The 21240-nt window shown below is 46.5% G+C and overlaps 1 protein-coding gene and 1 non-coding gene across 5 annotated transcripts in view; one reads left to right on the top strand and one right to left on the bottom strand.

The window, feature by feature from the left end:
• The first annotated feature begins 4003 nt into the window (after positions 1–4003).
• Positions 4004–21240, top strand: part of SH3BP5 (SH3 domain binding protein 5) — a 78461-nt gene continuing 61224 nt past the window's right edge. For 2 of the 4 annotated variants that reach the window (XM_032144121.2, XM_032144122.2), the window contains exons 1-2: positions 4603–4951; positions 6651–6713. In XM_032144121.2, the coding sequence (XP_032000012.1) occupies positions 4814–4951; positions 6651–6713 (201 nt within the window). In that variant the 5' untranslated portion in view covers positions 4603–4813. Of the gene's footprint in view, positions 4136–4602; positions 4952–6650; positions 6714–21240 lie in introns of those variants that run through there. The other 2 variants (XM_058433666.1, XM_032144120.2) reach the window with 2 other exon arrangements.
• On the bottom strand, positions 20450–20558 carry LOC116462176 (small nucleolar RNA U13). The gene has a single exon (XR_004246273.1). It is a non-coding gene; the product is annotated as a small nucleolar RNA U13 (small nucleolar RNA).

Below are 21240 nucleotides of genomic sequence, written 5' to 3'. Positions count from 1 at the left end.
GAGGGAGTTGTGGTTGACTGCAGTGTGGTGATTTTAATGATGGACAATGGAATCTAAGCTAGATCAAATGGGAAGTGCGGACATAAGAGGGTGAGGGACTGTAAAAGAGTCTAGGGAGCCATGATGAAGCCCTGAATCAAGGGTTAGAAAGATGGGAATGATTTGGAGACTGTACTATAGGAAAATCCACTCGTCCCTGCTGACTGGGTTCACTGGGACTCTCAAACCACAGATGGGTCCTCAGCGCAGCCTGGCAATTATATTCCCATGGTCAACTCAGTCACCAACTCTCCCGGCAAGCTCTTTCACAAAGCCTCTCTCCTCCAACCTCCGATGCTCTCTGCCCCACATCCCCTCATTCTCAGCTGATGACGTGGCTCATTACTTTGCTGAAAAAACAGAAGCAATCAGAAGAGGCTGATCATCAGGCTGATGGATCTCCTTTGTCTCCTCTGACCCTAGCTCCTCAATGTCCACCGAGTCAATTTCTCATACACATGCTCAGCGTTATTACATGAGCACTCACTCAGAACAAAATCCAAATTCCTTACCATGACCTAAAGCATCTCCATGATCTACCCACATGCTTGCCTGTGATTTCATCTCCCTCCCTCTCTCCCTGGCTGTCTCTGTCCTACCCACATGGATCTCCTTGCTTTTTTGCCAACACCCAAGGCATATTCCCACCTCAAGACCTTTGCACATGCTGCTGCAGTCTCTGGAGTGCTCTTCCCCCAAAAGGATATGTGGTATGCTTTCTCATTTCTTTCTTTCTTTTTTTTGGGAAGGAGTTTCACTCTTATCACCCACGCTGGAGTGCAATGGTGCCATCTCGGCTCACTACAACCTCTGCCTCCTGGGTTCAGGTGATTCTCCTGCCTCAGCCTCCAGAGCAGCGGGGATTACAGGCATAAGCCACCGCACCTGACCAGTATGCATTATTTTAAATTTATCTTTAAATTCCACAAAACAATCATAAACATATTCTCCTTGTGAAAAATAAAAACATTACTGAGAAACTAAGTTTCCTTTGATCCCCTGCCCCCATCCCAGACAATCCTAGGCCACTCCTTGCTCCCTTTTTCCTAGAGGTAGCCACTCTTTACTGTGTATAAATCCTTCCAGGCCTTTTGCTATGCATTTATATGCACTACATATGTGCCAATAGGGAATATATACAGTTGTCCCTTGATATCTCTGGGGGATTGGTTTCTGGACCCCTGCAATGCTAAAATCTGAGATGTTTATGTCCCCTGTAGAAAATGGCAGTGTTTACATATAACCTACATACAACCTCCTGTATACTTTATTTATTTTTTCATTAAAAACATTTTTTTTTGAGATAGGGTCTCCCTCTGTCACCCAGGCTGGAGTGCAGTGGCATAATCAGGGGTCACTGCAGCTTTGACTTCCTGGGCTCAAGTGATCTACCTCAGCCTCCAGAGTAGCTGGAACTACAGGCATGTGTTACCACGCCTTGCTAATTTAAAACAATTTTTATTAGAGATGAGGTGTTTTTTTTTTTCTTTTTTTTTTGAGAGAAAGTCTCACTCTGTCGTCCAGGCTGGAGTGCAGTGGCATCATCTCGGTTCACTGCAACCTCTGCCTCCTGGGTTCAAGCGATTCTTCTGCCTCAGCCTCCCGAGTAGCTGGGATTACAGGCATGTGCCACCATGCCCGGCTAATTTTTGTATTTTTACCATGTTGTCCTGGCTGGTCTCAAACTCCTGACCTCAGGTGATCCACCTGCCTCGGCCTCCCAAAGTGCTAGGATTACAGATGTGAGCCACCATGCCTGGCCTAGAGACCAGGTCTTGCTTTGTTGTCCAGGCTGGTCTCAAATGCCTGGCCTCAAGTGATCGTCCCTCCTGCCTCGGCCTCCCAAAGGATTGAGATTACAGGCATGAGCCACCACGTCTGGCCCCTCCTGTATACTTTATTATTTATATATTTATTTATTTTGAGACAGGGTCTTGCTGTCACCTGAGCTGGGGGGCAGTGGTGCAATCTCGGCTCACTGCAACCTCTGCCTCCTGGGCTTAAGCAATCTTCCCCTCTCAGCCTCCCAAATAGCTGTGACTACAGGCATGAGCCACCACACTTGGCGAATTTTTTGTATTTTTTGTAGAGATGATGTTTCACCGGCCGGGCACAGTGGCTCACGCCTATAATCCCAGCACTTTGGGAGGCCGAGACGGGTGGATCATGAGGTCAGGAGATCGAGACCATCCTGGCTAACACCGTGAAACCCCGTCTCTACTAAAAATACAAAAAATTAGCCGGGCGTGTTGGCGGGCGCCTGTAGTCCCAGCTACTTGGGAGGCTGAGGCAGGAGAATGGCGTGAACCCGGGAGGCAGAGCTTGCAGTGAGCCGAGATCGCGCCACTGCACTCCAGCCTGGGTGACAGAGCGAGACTCCATCTCAAAAAAAAAAAAAAGAGATGGTGTTTCACCATGTTGTCCAGGCTGGTCTTGAACTCCTGAGCTCAAGCAACCCACCCACCTTGGCTTTCCAAAGTGTTGAGATTACAGGCATGAACAACCATGAGCAGCTCCTCCTGTATACTTTAAATCAGCTCTAGATTTCTTACCTGCAATACCTAATACAATGCAAATATGTACATAATTGTCATATACTGTATTTTTTTTTTTTTCTAGAGAGTGAGGCAGTCTCGCTTTGTTGCCCAGGCTGGTCTGGAACTCCCAGCCTCCAGCGATCCCCCTGCCTCAGCCTCCCAAAATGCTAGGATTACAGGTGTTAGCCACCACTCCTGGCCATATATTTTTAAATACGTATTTTTTTGCTTGTTGTGTTTTTTTCCCCCAAATATTTTCTATCTGTGGTTAGTTGAATTTACACATGTGGAACCTGAGAGGCTATGGAGGGTTGACTGTATACAGTACTGCCTGTGGTTTATTTATTTTTCTTATTTTAACTTTAGAAACACTATTAGGATTAACACTATAGCTGGCCCAGATCTCCAAAAAATAAGACAACAAAAGTCTGAACTGGTGTTCTTGAGCAGTTGGCCTATGTCTCATAGATATATTTTGCTCTTGACCTAAGCTTAAGCAGGAATGTAATTTGGAGTTTGCCATTTAGAATGGAGAGGATGGGGTTCTGCTAGCTGAGAAGCATTTATCGTAGTCAGGGCTCACCCCAGAGATCTCTGTTTATTTCAAACTCAGTCTCTCAGTTTATTCAGAGCTAGGATGTACCTGCAAAGTTGGAGGCTCAATTCCAAGCCACCAGAGAAGATTGGTGCCTCCTGTGTTCCGAAGTGACCCCTATGGCTATCTTGTTCCTGGCTTCATCTATCACTGGAAAACCAAAAGCAACTATGTCTTTAGCAAGGAGCTTTGAAACACCTCTCACAGAATTGCTGACTCATCCTTGATTTAAAGAGCAATGAACAGGTCTGACCTTTTTAGAAACAAACCATGGCACTACCTCCAGGAGACAGGACAAATTTCCTTTGACAGTGGACTACAGTGCCAGCGTGTATGGGGTGGTGCCTTGCCCAAGGAGTAACCCTCTAGCCTAGTTTCTGATAAAACCACCAGGAAGCAGGACTATTTATTTATTCATTTGAGAATGGGTCTGGCTGTATTGTCTAGGCTGGTGTTGAACTCCTGGCCTCAAGTGATCCTTGTGTCCTGGCATCTCAAAGAGCTGGGATTACAGATATGGGCCACCACGTCGTGCCAGACCCAGGTTTTGTAAGGTGGCTTTGATGATAGGTTCTCAGAAAGAAGCTCCGTTCTCAAGCAAATTTGTCCTCCAAACTCAGAGCTGATGGGCTACAGGCCTCCGTGTAGAACATGTGCACGTTCTGCATTTCTCAAGGGAAGGAGACGTGAGCAGCCATGTGCTCACCTGCTTTACCAAGGTCATCCTTTGCGTTCCCCTGACATCACAGTGGCCCTGACATTTCATAAAAGCACACACATGCCTCTTCAGTTTGGCCTTTTCGGATGCTGTGTCTGCCAGGCCAACTCTGTCTCCCTACTTGTTGATGGTGGGCAGGAAGTCTCACTAATATTCTTGGCCAGAGTTTGCCCATCAACAGGGGTTACACTTGCCACCTCCTTAAATCCCAGCTCAATGCATTCTCCATGCTTCCCGGCTATTCAGGTAGGACCGCCGCACCTCTGTGTTTCGGTATGGGGCTCGCCCAGAGAGGCCGCAGCCTTCGGCAATGCATCAGTGCACGGAACCTCCGCCATTCCCAAGGTTCGCTCAAGGGGAGGAATGTGCTTTGGGTACAGGGTTTCAGCAAGTCTTGGTCCTGAGCTCCAGGGTCACTGAGCGTAGGCTTCGGAAGGCGACTTCAGCGTGAAAACACCCACGCCTCCCTACCACACATACAACGCGCCTCGGAGGAGGGCTGGAGAAGTGGACTCCGGAAAGCGGGAGGCTTGCGTTACGTAGTTGAGATATATCCGAGCTGCTAAGTTACAAGGGGGTGGGGGCTGTCCTATTTTGCCACCTTGGAGATGTGAGGGAGCTGGGGTTTTGTGACGGAGACCTGGGTAGCTGGGACTGGCCGCGGAACGCGCGGTCGGGGCGGGACGGGGGCGGAGCGGGCGCTGCGCTGACGGCCGCGGCAGAAAGGGGGCGGCCGCGCCCATTTTTTCTGCTCCACCGCGGCCGGAGGGATCCGCATCGGCGAGCTGCGTCTCCCGGGTGTCGGCCCCGGCGGCTCCCAGACCGTACCCGGCTGTGGCGAGGCGGCTCCAGCCCAGCCTGTGGCAGCCGCGGCCCCCGGGGCGCTCCGGAGCCCACTGCGCGGCGCGCGTGCTGGCTGCCTGCATGGACGCGGCACTGAAGCGGAGCCGCTCGGAGGAGCCAGCCGAGCTCCTGCCGCCTGCCCGGGACGAGGAGGAGGAGGAGGAAGAGGGGATGGAGCAGGGGCTGGAGGAGGAAGAAGAGGTGGATCCCCGGATCCAGGTAGGGCGCGCGGGGTCGCCCCGCATCCGGGCTTCGCGAGGGCTGCTACGGAGGTCGGTGTCTACGCGTAAAGCCACTTCGCAGCCCCCAGTGACTGTGGTCCGGGGACTGGCGGCCACATAGGGTGGCAGGAGACGGTCTGTATGCTCCGTTTCATCGTCTCCACAATGAGGAGGCTACAGTGCCCGCGTGGATGCGGCCTGACTCTATTGCGGGGAGCCCCCCGCCGACCCCTAGCAGGATCGGGGGGTCGCCGCGGCGTGCCTGGCGGTTCGGGCGGATGTGCAACAAAGGGAAAAAGGGGGCGGGGGCACCATGGTATCCTCGGGGGTACCCCTGTCTGGCCGCGGCACCGCGGGCATGGCACGGCGTCCAGGCTCTGCGAGGAGGGGTCGCCCGCGTGGGCGCCGGGCGGGTGGGCGTTGCCCGCCCCTGCAGCGCGGGCTGGCACCGGTGCCCCGGGTGCAGAGTCCTCACTTGCCAAGGTGCCCGGCCTGAGCCGTTTTCCTTCTCTGATTCATTGTTAGCGAAATGAGCGGCTTATTGTCATCACTGGCTCAACGTTCTGCCTGGCCTGACATTGCTTAAAACCCTGCTTTTCGTTGTCGTGAGGTTGGGCATGAAAAGAAATCGGGGACAACTGATGCGCAAAGCTGACGCGTGGAGGCGGCGAGGGGATTGGGCTGGCTGGCTGTGCCTCCATTTCCAAGAGAGATGGTTAAAAAACAATTTCCAAGCCGAGATCTAGAAGTGACAGTTTAACCTCTTCACCCCTAAGCAAAAAGCAGAGCAAATCCCTTTCTAAGGCCCGTTTTTTTCTACCTTTTCAATAAATCATTTTTTTTAAAAATTGCTTTTAAGCATGCTCTGTAATTTCTGGATACCTAATTGGTTTTTTAGTGCACAGATCAATTTAAAATCTCGCTTAACTCAGTGGTTGGGGTTTAAATGAATTGTTTTGTCAGGTTAGCAAGATAAAGATCAGGTGGAAAAAAAATCCTTGCATTAGGAATACTATTAATTAAAATGATTGGTTTGGAATAAGTCGTGTGTTATTGGTATGGGATTATGTTAGCAAGATCCTTTGTTTGCATAGTAATGATGAGTTAAGTTCATGTTGGATACTTTTTTACAAAATGTCAGTTTGTAAATATTTATTGAAAGGAATGGGATTAAAGCTAGTTTAAAATGTCCAGCTAAGTAGGTTGAATAATTGGTAGTGTGAAAAGATTTTCACCCTTTACAGAAAAATAATTCTGGTGAGTTAATACCAGAATTCTGCCCTTGATGATTTCACTGGGTTTATATTTTTGGCTTGGCCTTGCTTATCGTCTTTTACTGTTTTCTAAGCAAAGTTCTTGCTTAAGGCAGACGGTACTGTTTTGATTAGGCCATTAAACCATTTGTAACAGTTGGGGTTTACCTGAAGGCACATACCTGGAATAGTTGACCTCTGACAAATTCCAAATGTCTCTGAAGACATTGTCAAAAGGGACACCCTCAAGAAAATGGTTTCAGAAATGCCGACATTCATTTGCTTTTCTAGTCAAGCCTCAACTGTTTGCCTTAAGAGTTAATTCTGATTCTTCCCTTTTCCTGCATATTGGGCCGGGGTTATTTTTCAGGTTATGGACTGAGTTATACTGGAAACAAAAGACGGATCCCTTAAGTCTTTTTTTCTCCCTCTTTTCTTCACCAGGGAGAACTGGAGAAGTTAAATCAGTCCACGGATGATATCAACAGACGGGAAACTGAACTTGAGGTACAGAGAGCTGAGTTCCTGTTCTTGGTGAAGTGATGTCACTCACACCGGCACAAGGCTGGTTAATTTTGTCTTCATAGCTGGAGGGTTATTGCTGGACGCCCCTCCTTGGGAGTTGAGCAACAGCTCCCTGACAGAATAAAATACACCACTGAGCTCAACCTGTGGGCGGAACGCATGTGGATCCAATTTCACATGTTGTTTTTCATTATGGAAGCTCCATGGGGCCTAAACCAAGTCTGTGCAGAGCGTTACACAACGCTTAAGCCCCAAGTTTTAATGTGACTGAAAAGACAGAGGGGAAAATTAGCCGAACTCTTTAATGGAGAATAATGAATGAGCTCACAAAATCTCTTACATATTCAGGGCAGTTCCTACCATTTGTCCTGGAAAGTGTTGTGTTGGTTTCCTCTGACTTCGACCATTTCTTGACTTTCCTGGCCTAATAACTCACCCCCGCTCCTTCTGCTTCCCTGCTCATTTCTTTAGTGTCTGCTTGTGCATAGAATATAATCATAATGGTAATAAAAAGCTGTTTAGACTGGGAAGGCCTTTCCTGCTGGGAAAAATCTTGGGAGACTAAAACCTGATTTGGGTTTCATGTGCATTTTCCAACGGGAGTGTAAACAAGTTAGCATTCATCACAGCCTCTGATTAGTTCCCACCCCTTTCCAGTAGTGGTTGCTTTTACCACCCATCAGCAAATTTGAACAACCACTGTATGTATTCAGGAGACTGTGAATTGACTGTCAGAGCCCCAAAGGGACTCTCAGCACAGTTTCCCAATGCAGGGAGCTGTTGGCAAAGTCTGTTTCTGTAGCAGGAGAAATAGCAAAAGCCAGTGGAAGGGACAAGAAGCACATGATCCCTAAGAGTGAGGGTGTGGGAGATAGGAATATAATCTACCAGGATTCACTGGCAGCCTTGATTTCTGCTGCATGCGTAGGCCCTGGAGTTACCAAATCTGGATGTAGCAATGTGGATTAAAAAGCCTGTTGCTCTGAGCTGTGTGAAGGGTTATCGCTAACCACCTCCATTTTCCATCGTAGGTATACAAGAGCATGGGCTGTCCTTCTCCCCAAGTAAAGTAAAATCTGTGTTTATTTACATTTCTTTCACTTACAAATTGAGTCTGTCTGTGATGTGGGGTAACTGAAACCTCTCAGGATCTCAGATTTCTAATGCATTAAACAACAAAACCCCTACCATTCCTATAGGGCTTTAGCATTTACAGAGTGTTTTTTACACGTTTTATCTCATTCCATCCTGTCACACCAGCCTAGAGCTATGCTGTCCCATATGGTAGCCATGTGCAACCTATGGCTATTTGAATTTAATTAATTTTTTTTTTTTTTTTGAGACAGAGTCTTACTCTGTCGCCCAGGCTGGGGTGCAGTGGTGCGATGTCTGCTCACTGCAACTTCCACCTCCTGGGCTCAAGTGATTCTCATTCCTCAGCTTCCTGAGTAGCTGGGACTACAGGGGTGCACCACCATGCCTGGCTAATGAGTTTAATTAAAATTAAGTAAGACTAACAATTCCGTTCCTCAGTCACAATAGCCACGTTTCAAGAGCCCAGTTGCCACTATATTTAACAGTCCAGTTGCCACTGTATTAAACTGCTGTCACCATAGCATGTTCTGGCTTGGAGAGCTAGGAGGGTAGGGACTCTTTGCTTTCCAGATCAGGACTCAGAGGCTCAGCATCTTCTGGTACTATGACGCCTCGGAGGCAGGGCTCCCATCCTATAGTCCCAGGCATTTTCCAGATCTTCTCCAGTTCCTGCATTCTATTATCCTAGTGCAGTGGTACAATCACAGCTCACTGCAGCCTCAAACTCCTGGGTTCAGGCAACCCTCCTGCATCATCCTCCCCAGTAGCTGAGACTACAGGTGCATGCCACCGTACCTGGCTAATTTTTCATATCTTTAAGCTTTTTTGTAAAGATGGGATCTTGCTCTGTTGACCAGGCTGGTCTTGAACTCCAGGCCTCAAAGTGATACTCCCACCTTCGCTTCCCAAAGTGCTGGGATCACAGGCATGAGTTGCCGTACCCATCCTGGAAATAGTCTTTTTTCTTTTTTTTTTTTTTTAAGCATTGATTGATTCTAATTGCTCGCCTACTATGTGCCAGCCACTGTTCTGGGTAATGAACAAGATGGCCCACATCTCAGCCTCAGGCGTGCTTACTATCTTGGGGTGAAATTGGTTATTCTGTTAAACTCTTTAGCCCTGTCTTCTGAATCCCATTTCTGAATACACTTAGGTATTTGTGTGTCACAGGAAGCCACCGGACAGGTGTTTCCTGCCTGGCTCTGGAGAGCATTTGGAGCCGTGTGAGAGGCGAACTGGAGGGTGTGAGGGGGGGTGGCCAGGGCTGGGCTGGGTTGCTGGCTGGCCTTTTCACGGTATTACAACCAAGACTGACTCATAGAAATATAATACGGGCTACATAAGCAATTAAAAATTCCCTAGCAGCCACATTAAAAACGAAAAAGAAACAGCTGAAATGAATTTAAATATTTTGTTTAACCTGGAATAGCCAAGACAGTACAATTTCAACGTGGACTTGCTATTAAAAAATTACTGATATTTTACATATATTTTTGTGCTAAGTCTTTAAGATCTTTGGCACATTTTACAGTTAGGGCACGTTTCAGTTGAGACTAGACACGTTTCAAGTGTTAGCTACATGTGGCACTGGGAGGCACAGGTTTAATAGGTGTTTTCTGTCACAAAGGAGCCAGGTGGGATTTCACCCTTCATGCTGGGCACCAACTGCTTGTCAGACACTGTTGGCCACTGCATTTATGTGGGTGAACAAGACAAAGACCTTGCCCTCCAGGAGTTTATGTTTTTGGTTGGGGTGAGGAGCAGAGAGGGGGTAATAATTACTGGTGGTAATAGCTACAGTAAGAAATGTGCCAGAGACACTGGAGGGGTGCTGCTGGAGGACGCCTGAGCAGATGCCTGCAGGGGAGCCTCTGTTTGCAGAGGAACAGGTGGAGTGAGCCACTGGGGTGGTCAAGGGGAGTATGCCCAAGGATGGGGGGGCAGGAAAATGAGCCATTTTAATATACAGTCAAGTCTTGTTTTTTTCCTGAGACGGAGTCTCACTCTGTCGCCCAGGCTGGAGTGCAATGGCGTGATCTTGGCTCACTGCAACCTCTACCTCCCGGGTTCAAGTGATTCTCCTGCCTCAGCCTCCCGAGTAGCTGGGATTACAGGCGTGCGCCACCACGCCCAGCTAATTTTTGTATTTTTGGTAGAGACGGGGTTTCACCATGTTGGCCAGGCTGGTCTCGAACTGGCTGGTCTTGAATTCCTGACCTCGTGTCGTCGTTTCCCCCTCTCCCCTCCCCACCACTGTCTCAGCCTCCCAAAATGCTGGGATTACAGGTGTGAGCCACCGTGCCCAGTCTTGTTTTTGTGGTACTTGTATTCCAGAAAGTTGTGAACACGGAACCATTGTTGCAGGGAAAACGCAGGGCTTGGAGCAAGCCTGTGGCCACATTTTCATCAACTGATCAATATTAACCTTTTCAGTTTCCATTAAAAGACACTTTATTTACTATATACTATTGATTCATTAGCATGGAACTCAGGGCCACTCACCTAACATGTGTTTTCTCTGTAAGCCACATCACAGCCTGCTTGTGCTCAGGGAAGCTCACTAGACAGCACTTCTGCACTTCCCTATGGGCCATTTTTAACAGCAAAATCACCAAAGAAAGCACAAAAGTGTGAAAGACGTGGCACCAAGTAGACCATGAAAAGGACACTTGTTTACAAGATGGGCACTGAAAGGAGGAGGCAGAATGTCGCTCCTGCGTATGTCGGTGAATGAACCTGAAAGGGCTGCGTGTATTGATTTTGGGGTTACATATAAATTTTAGTGAGTAGACGAATTCACAAGTATGGAATTGGCAAATAATGAGATAGTCTACTTTCAGGGCCCCCAGGGGAAGGTATTTTGCTGTCCCCATTTCCTTTCCCACTGCCTTTTGATTGGAATCTGGGGCGTTCAGCACCTCTCGTGATTTTTGTCTGATGAAGCTGAATTGGTGACCAGGCTTGTGGTAGCTGCTAATGTGCTCACACAGTGAGGTGCAGTTGTCCGTGGGTAGCTGTAGACTGAGGTGTTGCTCCTGAGGCCCACATTTAACATCCCATTTCTTTTCTTGGCCATTTAAATTCCAGACTGCAAAAGGGCCTCTGGATGCCAGCCATCTGCCGTGTCACTTGGATGTCTGTCTCTTCCTGCAACCTGGGTTTGCCTCTGACCTTATTTGAACGGTGCTGGGTCCCCTTTGCATGCTGATTTATATCAGTGAAAGCCAACCTTTTCAAGCTGTTAAAGGAGGAACCTTTTAACCAGAGAGGCCTGGGATATAAGCCTGATGTTTTAAGTTAGGAAAATAAACATTTTCCCACAGATCCATTGATCAGTCAGCTTTATTTATTGAGACAGGGTCTTGCTCTGTCACTCAGGCTGGAGTGCAGTGGCACAATCTCGGCTCACTGCAGCCTCTGCCTCCCAGGTTCAAGCGATTCTCCAGCTTCAGCCTCCCAAGTAGCCGGGACCAAAGGCTCACACCACCATGCCTGGCTAATTTTTGTATTTTTAGTAAAGACGGGTTTTGCAATGTTGGCCAGGCTGGTTTCAAACTCCTGAGCTGAAAGCGATCTGCCTCCCTTGGCCTCCCAAACTGCTGGGATTACAGGTGTGAGCCACCGCGCCTGACCAGCTTTTTAATTCACTAAGTATTTATTGAGCACCTACTACGTGATGGGGGCAGTTTTCGGTGATGGGGACAGAGCAGTGAAGAGAATGGACAGAAGTCCCTGCTCTTCTGAGGCTTACATTGCAGAGGGGGTGGAAAACGCAATAAAAAGTTAAAATACACACGGTAGGTTGTCTGATGTATACAAAGGAGGCAAAGAGCTGGAAGGGGACTCAGCTGGTGGGTGTTTGGAGGCAAGGGGAGGGAGAGGAATGCAGTATTGTCTGGAGAGAGTGAGCAAGCCTCAGGCCATGTGGGGGAAGAACATTCCAGCTGGAGGGCTCATCAGTGCTAAGGTGGGAGTGGGCCTGGCTTAGCTGAGGACCAGCAAGGGGGCCTTGTGCCAGGCATGGGTGAGTAATGGATAGAAGAGGGAGCAGTGAGTCAGAGATAAATGGGTCATTCAGGTGTGTGACAGCCCTGCCAGGTGAGGTAATAAAACTCAATATGCTGATGTAATTTTTAAATGCCTATTATATAGGTCTGTCTCTTTTCAAATGTTAAAACAGATGCTACACTGAGAATTTCTAAGTCTAATCAGAATAAAGATTTGTAATATCTTATGCCCATATATATGTGGTTTTAAGCACAATATGTAATGTTTTCATCATTTCCCGTGCTTGCTCTGAAAGTGGGCTGTTCCGGGGCTGTAAAGGGGTCCTTTCTTTTCCTCATTGCTCAGGTCAGGTGGGAATAGTTTCTGCTTATACTTGCAGGGTGGTTTGAAAAATCTTTGTTTCTGAGTATCTGTGTTCCTCAAACATGCTTAAGCCAGCACTCATTATCTCTGCCTTTCCTCCCTCCAAATACCAGCAAATGTTTTCTCTTAAAACTTTTGTTTTGTTTTGTTTGGACCCAAGGAGCAGTGGTACAACCAAAAACTCTGTTTTGAGCTTAGAAACTTGGAGGTGAGAGTGAACTGGAAGATGCCTGGCCCCTCTCTCATGAATTATTAGCACAAATCAGGAGAAAAATTCCTCTATCAAAGGACAGTGATACGTCCCAGCACTTTCTCCATTAAAACATGTGTGGGTGGAATGCACTAGGGACTAGGTCCTGTAAGACTCAGCTGTGCTTTGAAGAAACCGCTAGGGAATGTTTGAAGCAAGAGATAGACCAGGGGAGGGAGGAGTAACTGTTTCTTGAAGCTGCACCAGATTCCAGGCCTGGTGGCAGGCTGCCCGGTCTGGGCTGGCAGAGCCCCTACACCCCCGACCTTCTTGTACACAGGTGAGATCTGGTTGAAGTAAACAGTGGCCTGGAGGCCTTCCTGCAGCAAATACTGTGTGGGGCAACGGCGACCAGGGTGGTCGACAAATAATCAGGCACGTCCCTGCCTCATGGAGCTTGGCAGTCTCCTGGATCCAAGGAAGCAATTGTAGCAGGGTGAGGGGGTTTCTGGGAGAGTCACTCAGGGCCCTTTGGGAGGCCAAAGCTTTGTTGAAATAGGGGGCATCAGAGTTGAGGCCTGCAGACCCCAAATAGTCTGAAGATGACATCCAGAGCAGCCTTGAAGTGGAGGAGGAAGATTGCTGACGGTACAGACGTCGTCTGCAGGTTGAGGAAGGTTGGGGTGGGGAGAGGTAGAGTGTTAACAGGACCTTTGGTGATTGGCTGATTATAAAGAAAAAACACATGTGTGGTCTTTGCATCTGTTCAGGGTAGCCTGAGTCAGGGCTGCTGCGCTGTCCCCATAGCTCTGACTTGAAGTTTGGCCATCAGAATGGTGGTACTTAAAGTCTTGGGCTTCAATGGTCCCCCCCATACTGCTTATTTCCCTTTGGGGAAGTAGGTGAGTGGGGCAACATTTGAAACTTGTAGAGTGACTTAGCTATAGCACAGCCGGCAAAGCTTGGCCTCTGGAGCCAGACCGCCTGGCACTGAATCCCAGCTCCCCTCTTCATAGCTGTGGGACCTCTGGCAGATTATGTAATTTCTGTGCCTCAATTTCTTCTTCTTTAAAATGGGATTGTGTCTCAGTTTGTGCTGTGAAATAACCAAAGCCGTGGGGAAGGGCAGGTGGAGGGAAGACAGCTGTCTTGACATCAGGTGATACAGGTTGAAATCAGAGGTCTGCTGACTTCTAGGGATACTTGGCACATGGAAGCCTCAGTCTCCTCATCTTTGGATCTGGGGGCTGCGATTCTTGCTTACATCCCTGGGTGGCCTGGAGGATGGTAAGGGATGCTGTGTGAGAGAGTGCTTTGAGAGCTGCCCCGCCTGAGTGGACAAGACGGCCCCCTGTGTGGTTGGCTGGCAGGGTGGGCTGAGACCCGCTGGGTGCTGCAAACAGAGAAGGTTCCAATGAGATGTCCACTGGGGCCACACTGGCCATGGGGCCTGGCAGTGGCTCTGTTGTTCTCTCCCCCCAGGTCATGCCATGACCTTTCTTTGTCAGATTGGCACTGGGAAAGGGGTCAGAGGGAGGGCTTGTACAGGCCAGGATTACAGCGGGATGGACTTTGTAGTCACTGGATCAGCAGGGCGTTGCGCTGTGGCCTGCCTGCTGTGATGTGAAAATTAGTTTCCCTGAGTGAGCCCTGCTTTATTTATTATTTATTTATTTGAGACAGAGTCTCACAAACTGGAGCGCAATGATGTGATCTCTGCTCACTACAACCACTGCCTCCCAGGTTCAAGCGATTTTCGTGCCTTAGCCTTCCAAGTAGCTGGGATTACAGGCATGTGCCACCGCAGCCGGCTAATTTTTGTGTTTTTGGTAGAGACGGGGTTTTACCATGTTGGCCAGGCTGGTCAACTCCTGACCTCAAATGATTCGCCTACTGCAGCCTCCCAAAGTGCTGGTATTACAGGTGTGAGCTACCGCGCCCGGCCTCCCGCTTTGTTTTTGTTTTTTTTCCTGAGACGGTGTTGGCCTCTGTTGCCCAGGGTAGGGTGCAGTGGCACAGTCATAGCTTGCTGGAGCCTCGAACTCCTGGGCTCAAGTGATCCTCCCACCTCAGTCTCCCAAGTAGCTGGGACTACAGGAGCACGCCACCACGCCTGGCTAATTTTTGTTTTTGTAGAGATGGAGTCTCTCCTTGTTGCCCAGGCTGGTCTCAAACTCCTGGGCTCAAGCAGTCCTCCTGCCTCGGCTTCTCAAAGCGTTGGAATTACAGGCATGAGCCACCATGCCTGGCCTCCCAGTCTGTTCTTGGACAGACGGACTGTGAGGACAGTTGTGACACTGGTAAAACACAACCTTGTTGTTCTCCTTTCCCTCCCCAGAACCTGTCCACTTAGGCACATGTTGGCTCATGAACCTGTGAGATTCTGCCTTGCTTGGGGGTGTTAGCATTTTAAGAGTGGCCTTTCACTTTAAAAAAAGATGATGTGTGGATATGGACAAACGGCCATGGTCTACTTAGTGGGGGAAAAAAAACTATACATAAAATATATATAAAACTATACAGAGCATATATAAAACCATATATATAGTAAAAGAATATATGCATATGAGAAGACAGGCCTAACATAGTTATTATTTTTTTTGAGATGGAGTCTCACTGTGTTGCACAGGCTGGACTGCAGTGGCATGATCTTGGCTCATTGCAACCTCCGCCTCCCAGGTTCAAGCGATTCTCCTGCCTCAGCCTCCCAAGTAGCTGGATTACAGGAGCCCACCACCATGCCTGGCTAATTTTTGTATTTTAGTGGAGACGGGGTTTCACTATGTAGGTCAAGCTGATCTCGAACTCCCGACCTCAAATGATCCACCTGCCTTGGCCTCCCAAAGTGCTGGGATTATAGGTGTGAGCCACCGCGCCTGGCCCTAACATAGTTATTCTTGCGTGGGCCAAAGAATGTGAACTGCTTGTTCACATTTGGTGAAGTAAATACAGACATTGAGAGTAAGACTTTAGAATTTTTTTTTTTGGCAGTTTGATGTTGTGACATCCAGGTGGCATTTTACTTTCCTAGTTTGTTTTTATTCTACAGAAGTATTGATTTACGGTGGATTGGATGGGGGAAGATCCATCACCACATTGTTTGAGAAGCCTGGCTCTAGAAAAATGTACCCTCAGATGTTACCAGTTGTTGTTGCTATCTGCTGAGGATGCTGGTGATGTTTAGTTTTCATTTCTTGGTGTTTTCTGAAATATTTACAATGACCATATGTTATAATTTTCATGGGATGGGGGTGGGGAATGAAGCCTGTTGTAAAAAAAAAAAAAAAGTCTTTATAAGCCAAATAAATGAATTTCTCTGGAAGGAATTTTAGAAACTATGAAGGCTGATAGGGAAAGCTTTGGATTGGTTGTTCCTGCCTTAATTGTAGATAAAACCTGATGTTGTGGGTTTGCTTGATGAATTAGTGTATTGTTAAGCTACTGTAGTTGTAATTCATGGAAGGATGAAAAGTGCTATAAAGGCACTTTAGGATCTACAGCCAAGAAACTGTCATATATATGCTTATTTAGAAAATACAATAAATCAAGATATAATGGAAAACATTCCAAATATTAAGAATATTTAGATATTCGAACTTAGTTACTCTATGTATTTGACTGTTAGCATCATTTCTGTATGGATAAATGTGGGCATATATAGGTTCTCTTGCACAGCTTCATTCATGGTAGCCACATTAGCAAAATGCTATTAGTGGCCAAAACATGTTCTGGCCATTGGCTAGAACATAGAAATAGCTACCTAATATTGACATGGACTGTATTACCTTAAAAAAAACTAGGCATGTCTTCCGTTTAAGCTACAAATATCAACAAGGTAACACACAAACTCTCCTGGCCCCTCAGCTGAAACCCATGGCAGGATCATAAGCACTTGCTATTGCAGTACACGCCGACTTTCCTACAAATCATGTGACTGTATCCCCAGCTGTATTCAACGTGCCTACCCTCTGACTCTGAGGTGTCATCTCAAAAGAAGACAGGCTATGGGGGTTGATGGATTCATTGCTATCCCTGTGGTTAATGAGAGTCTTCAAATCCCCAAGTTGACAGAGATGTGGTCCCTGTGGACTGTAGCCTTTTAATTTTGAGCTGTTATTTTTCTTTGTCAGCATTTGTTGTAGGGACTTTAACGTAGTGGTGTGTGTGTGTGTTTTGGCTGGATGAATTAAACATCTATTGAACCTCATCCTTTGGCAGGCAGCCCAGGTAACTTTGCCCAGCCCTTCTCTTTGAGAGTTACTTAGTCTGCCGATTGCCACGTAGGTGTTTCCAACATTAAAGACTATACTGCTTTTTTGTAGTGCATTTTAACCAAGAGTATCACAGACTTTGCAAAGCAGCTCTTGGAGAGCTCAGCAAGTCAGCCCCTTTCATTTCCTTAAAGGAAAATGGAAAAAATTTTGTTCTATTCTTGCCTGATTTTTTTTTTCCTTTGCTGTGTTTTGCTGGATTATCTAAGAGATGTTAATGTTTGCTCTGACAGAAAGAAACTGCTATCAGGGAGACAATGAGGGGAATATCCGCTGTTTATTATAACTGCAGCCCAGCCCTCTTAATGTAAATCTTTTATTGTTTGGCATTAAACCCAACCAAAGCATGATGAATGGGATTTGGTTGTCTTCATTCACCACACCCTTTTGTTTCCAGCATGCAAAAGGATTCAGCTTTGTTTTGCTAGATTTGAAGCCCACAGATTTAATGTTCTCTTACTTGATTTTTGGCTTTATTGGAAGAAGAATGGGGGTGTTTTTCTTCTTCATTGTTCTGATTACTGTTTCTCCCTAACAAATTATCCGGAGCCTTAATAGCTTAAAACAACTGTTCTATTTTGCCTATGATTTGTGGGTCAGGAATTTGGAGAGGGTTTTGAGAGGGTTCAGCTGGGCGGTCCTTGCTTCAGGAGTTTTATGCAGTCAGATGCCAGCCTGGTTGTAGTCGTTGAGGGCTTGGTTGGACGTTGGAGATGGCCTACTCTTGTGTCTGACAGAGGATGCTGGCTCTGAAAGCTTATGCTGGGAGCTCAGCTGGAGTTGCAACCAGAGTGCCTACGTGTGACCTTTCTAGTGTGGTACTTTTGCTTCCTTTTGGTTTCTGGCTTCTTCCAGAGTGAGTGTCCTAAGATGACCGGGTGGAAGCTTCCTGGCTTTTTCTGACTGAGCCTTGAAACCTTCAGAGCAGCTCTTCTATTATAATCTGTTGGTCCAAGCAGTCATGAGCCCACCTGGATTCTAATTCTTCTTGATCCTGGGGCAGTGCCAAAGAATTGTAGGCCATGTTTGAAAACTGCCACCCTCATAGTGATTTAGAGACAGTGGCTTATTTTGAGGCCTGTAGGACATATACTTTCTTCCTTTCTTCCCTTCCTTTCTGTGGGGAGACTTCATAAACAACTACGTTTCAGTGTCTTCTTGGGGTGTTTTAATGGTTAACCAGCCAGCAAAGCAAGGACTTTGGTTAGTATTCCCAGTGACCTTAAATAAACCAGCGACGATAAAGGCAAGATGGACAGTTTTTAGTAATGCTGTGGGCCTTGCCATAGGGAATTCTTTGCCACTTTGCCCATTTCTTAAAAATTTTGAGAAAAAAATTATGGCATGGCTTCAATGCCTATTAGAAAAAATTAGTGGAGCCTAGAGCCAGAGGCACTACAATAATTAGACTGTTGCTTTATAGTTCAGGGTGGTAGGGTTCTAAAGCCCCTTGGGCTATTCCAGATAGATGTGCTGTTTTCTTTCCCTGCCACTGGTTTTGCTGGGTCTTCTCTGGGGAAAGAGAGTCCCGGTATTGCATTTATTTGATAGAAATTAAATCTACTTCCCCACTTGGAACTTGTTAAAACCACACTTCAATGTTATGAGATTAGGTCAAAAAATGCATAGGAGGCTGGGCGCAGTGGCTCACGCCTGTAATCCCAGTAGTTTGGGAGGCCGAGGCCAGCAGATCGCTTGAGGCCAGGAATTTGGGACCAGCTTGGCAAACATGGCGAAACCCTATCTCTACTAAAATACAAAAAAGAAAAAGTAGTAGCCAGGTATTGTAGTGAATGCCTGTAATCCCAGCTGCTTGGGAGGCTGAGGCACAAGAATCGTTTGAACCTGGGAGGTGGAGGTTGTAGTGAGCCAAGGTCATGCCACTGTGTTCCAGCCTGGGTGACAAAGCGAGACTCTTGTCTTAAAAAAAAAAACAACAAAAAACAAAAACAAAACATAGGAAAGCTTTTTTTTTTTTTTTCTGGAGCTGATAGAAACTAAACTACATAGCTACATAGCATATGATGGTGGAAAGTGTGGGCTTTGGAGCTCAGAGCTGGATTTGAATTCTCTCTTTGCCTCTTAATGTGCTGTACAGTCTTGGTAAGTTATATCAGCTTATCTGGGTTTAATTTCCTTCTAAAATGTGAAGGGCAATACCTATCTTACAACGGCTGTTAAGGGTTAAATATGGTGATGTTTGTAAAGTGTCTGGCATGGTACCTGGCATATATGTCCAACAAATGTTGATCCTTTCCTCTTCCAGCCCCTTAGCCATTTATTAAATAATGGCACCTAAGTAAAAATAACCACTATTTTGTGAAAGGTTATTATATGCTAAGTTGTGTGCTAAGTGGCTTCTATAGTTTATCCTATTCATTCTCACAACAGTCCTTCAGAATGTTGATGAGAAAGGGAGGCACTGAGTGAATAAGTCAATTCTCTTAGGTCACACAGCCAAGGGGTGGTGGAGCCAGGATGTATAATGAATCCAGGAATCTGAGGCTGGAGCCTATACCCTTAAATAGTTTGTGTTTGGAGGCATAGCGGATGCATATTGAGACCCCCCCCTGAGGCTGCTTAGATGAAAGAATGCTGTCTAGGACTTAGGGGACCAGGTTTTCAATCTTTGCCCTGATATTAATCAGGTATAGATCCTTGGGAGAGGATCTTTATCTCCTGAGATTTCAGTCACTTCATCAGTGAAATGGGAGCATCTAAACTAAAAGATGGGCTAACTTTTTTCCAGCCCTGATATTGTTTGACTGGGATCTCCATTCTGATCTAGCCACATGTTGAATAAATTTTGAACCACCTTCGGTCTTGACAGTTGGGGGAATACAAAAGCTCTGTAATCAATCTATTCTGTAATAGCCTTAAAATTTTATTTTTGTTGAAACAATACTTGGATACGGTTTTTTTAAAAGAGCCCCTGATAAGTTATAATGAAAAATGAAAGTCCTCTACCTCACTCCCCCGCACCCCTAGTTCTATTCCGATGAAATGATGTTTTTAGCTGTTCCTTCTGGTCATTTCTCCTGTGTCTCTAAAGTTACAGCCGTTGACTTTGACTCTTTTGCATCCTGTGCTCTCCTTTCTTAACATTTTGATTAGCTGAAGGCAGGAGGGAGGTTATCCAAAAGCCAGCAGAAGTCAGCCAGCCAGCCTGCCTGGAATGCTGTGGTGGGTGGATGTGTGATTCCTGTGCAGGCTACACTAACTGATCTCTAGAGCTTTCTGAGGCTGGGCCATGAACTCACCATATCGCCCTGATTCTAAGACTCGTGCTAATTATAAAGTGGACCTTATATTTCACAACAGCTTGGGTGGTGGTTGAAACATCAGCCCCTATAAACATGCACATCAATGGTGTAATCTGTCTGAAATCTAATGATTGTGAATTTTTGAAAAAAATCGTCGGTCTTGCAGTTGAGCAAATATGTGAAGCCTCCTGTCGTAAACATGGAAATAGTGCTTTTGTGGTTGAATTCAGTAAAACACGGCTGTTTCAGCATTTCTATATCCTCTTACACAAAGAATCCTGTGGATTTAAGAACATGTGTTTGGCCATAAATGAAAAAGCACTGGGTCCCACCAGTCTTTCTTGCTGTGTGCATGAGCACGTCCTTGCTTACGTGCATGCAGGGTTGTTATGTAACTTCAGTCCATCCTCTCGGGCCTTGTAGGACTGACCTCTGTGCTTGCTCGCACGTTTAAAGGGCTCATGAGGTTTTTCTTTTGTTCGTGGTGCTTTGTATCTTGGGCTTTTTTTTTTTTTTTTTTCCATTTCATAGCAGATGAGTAATGTGCCCACATCATATCATAAAAAAATTCGAGGATGGCATATCTCACACATGCACGTGAATAGCCAGTCATCACACTTACGAACTACAAAAGAGTCTACCTTGGGCTATTTTAAACATTTGTTTGTAATTGGTTCAATTCCATTCTGGTGCCTGTGTAACATCAATAAAAAAGATGAACTGAAAGCAAGTCTTGGCCAGGCATGTGGTTCACACCTGTAATACCAGCACTTTGGGAGGCCGAGGCCAGCGGATCACGAGGTCAGGAGTTTGAGACTAGCCTGACCAACATGGTGAAACCCCGTCTCTACTAAAAATACAAAAATTAGCTGGGTGTGGTGGTGTGTGCCTGTAATCCCAGCTACTCAGGAGGCTGAGGCAGGAGAATCACTTGAACCCGGGAGGCGGAGGTTGCAATGAGCCAAGATCGTGCCACTGTACTCCAGCTGGGTGACAAAGTGAGACTCCGTCTCAAAAAAAAAAAAAAGGCGAGTCTTTTCCAAATGATATTCTACAAAATAACTGGCTCATATTATTTAAAAACTGAGGCTATGAAAGACAAAGACAAAGTTCCAGATGAAAGAATGTTAGATAACAAAATGCCATGTGTGACTCTTAGAGTGGATCTTGGACCAGGAAAACAATTTTTGCCCTTTATTATAAAAGAAATTAGTGGGACAATTGATGCAATTTGGAGAAAGTTGTAGACCAGATTAATAGCATTGTACCAACGTTAATTTTCTGACTTTGATTATTGTACTCTGGTTATATAAGTGGAT

Source organism: Hylobates moloch, unplaced genomic scaffold (genome assembly GCF_009828535.3).
Source record: "Hylobates moloch isolate HMO894 unplaced genomic scaffold, HMol_V3 SCAFFOLD_22, whole genome shotgun sequence".
NCBI lineage: Eukaryota > Metazoa > Chordata > Mammalia > Primates > Hylobatidae > Hylobates > Hylobates moloch.
This window is presented reverse-complemented; position numbering and strand designations above follow the sequence as displayed.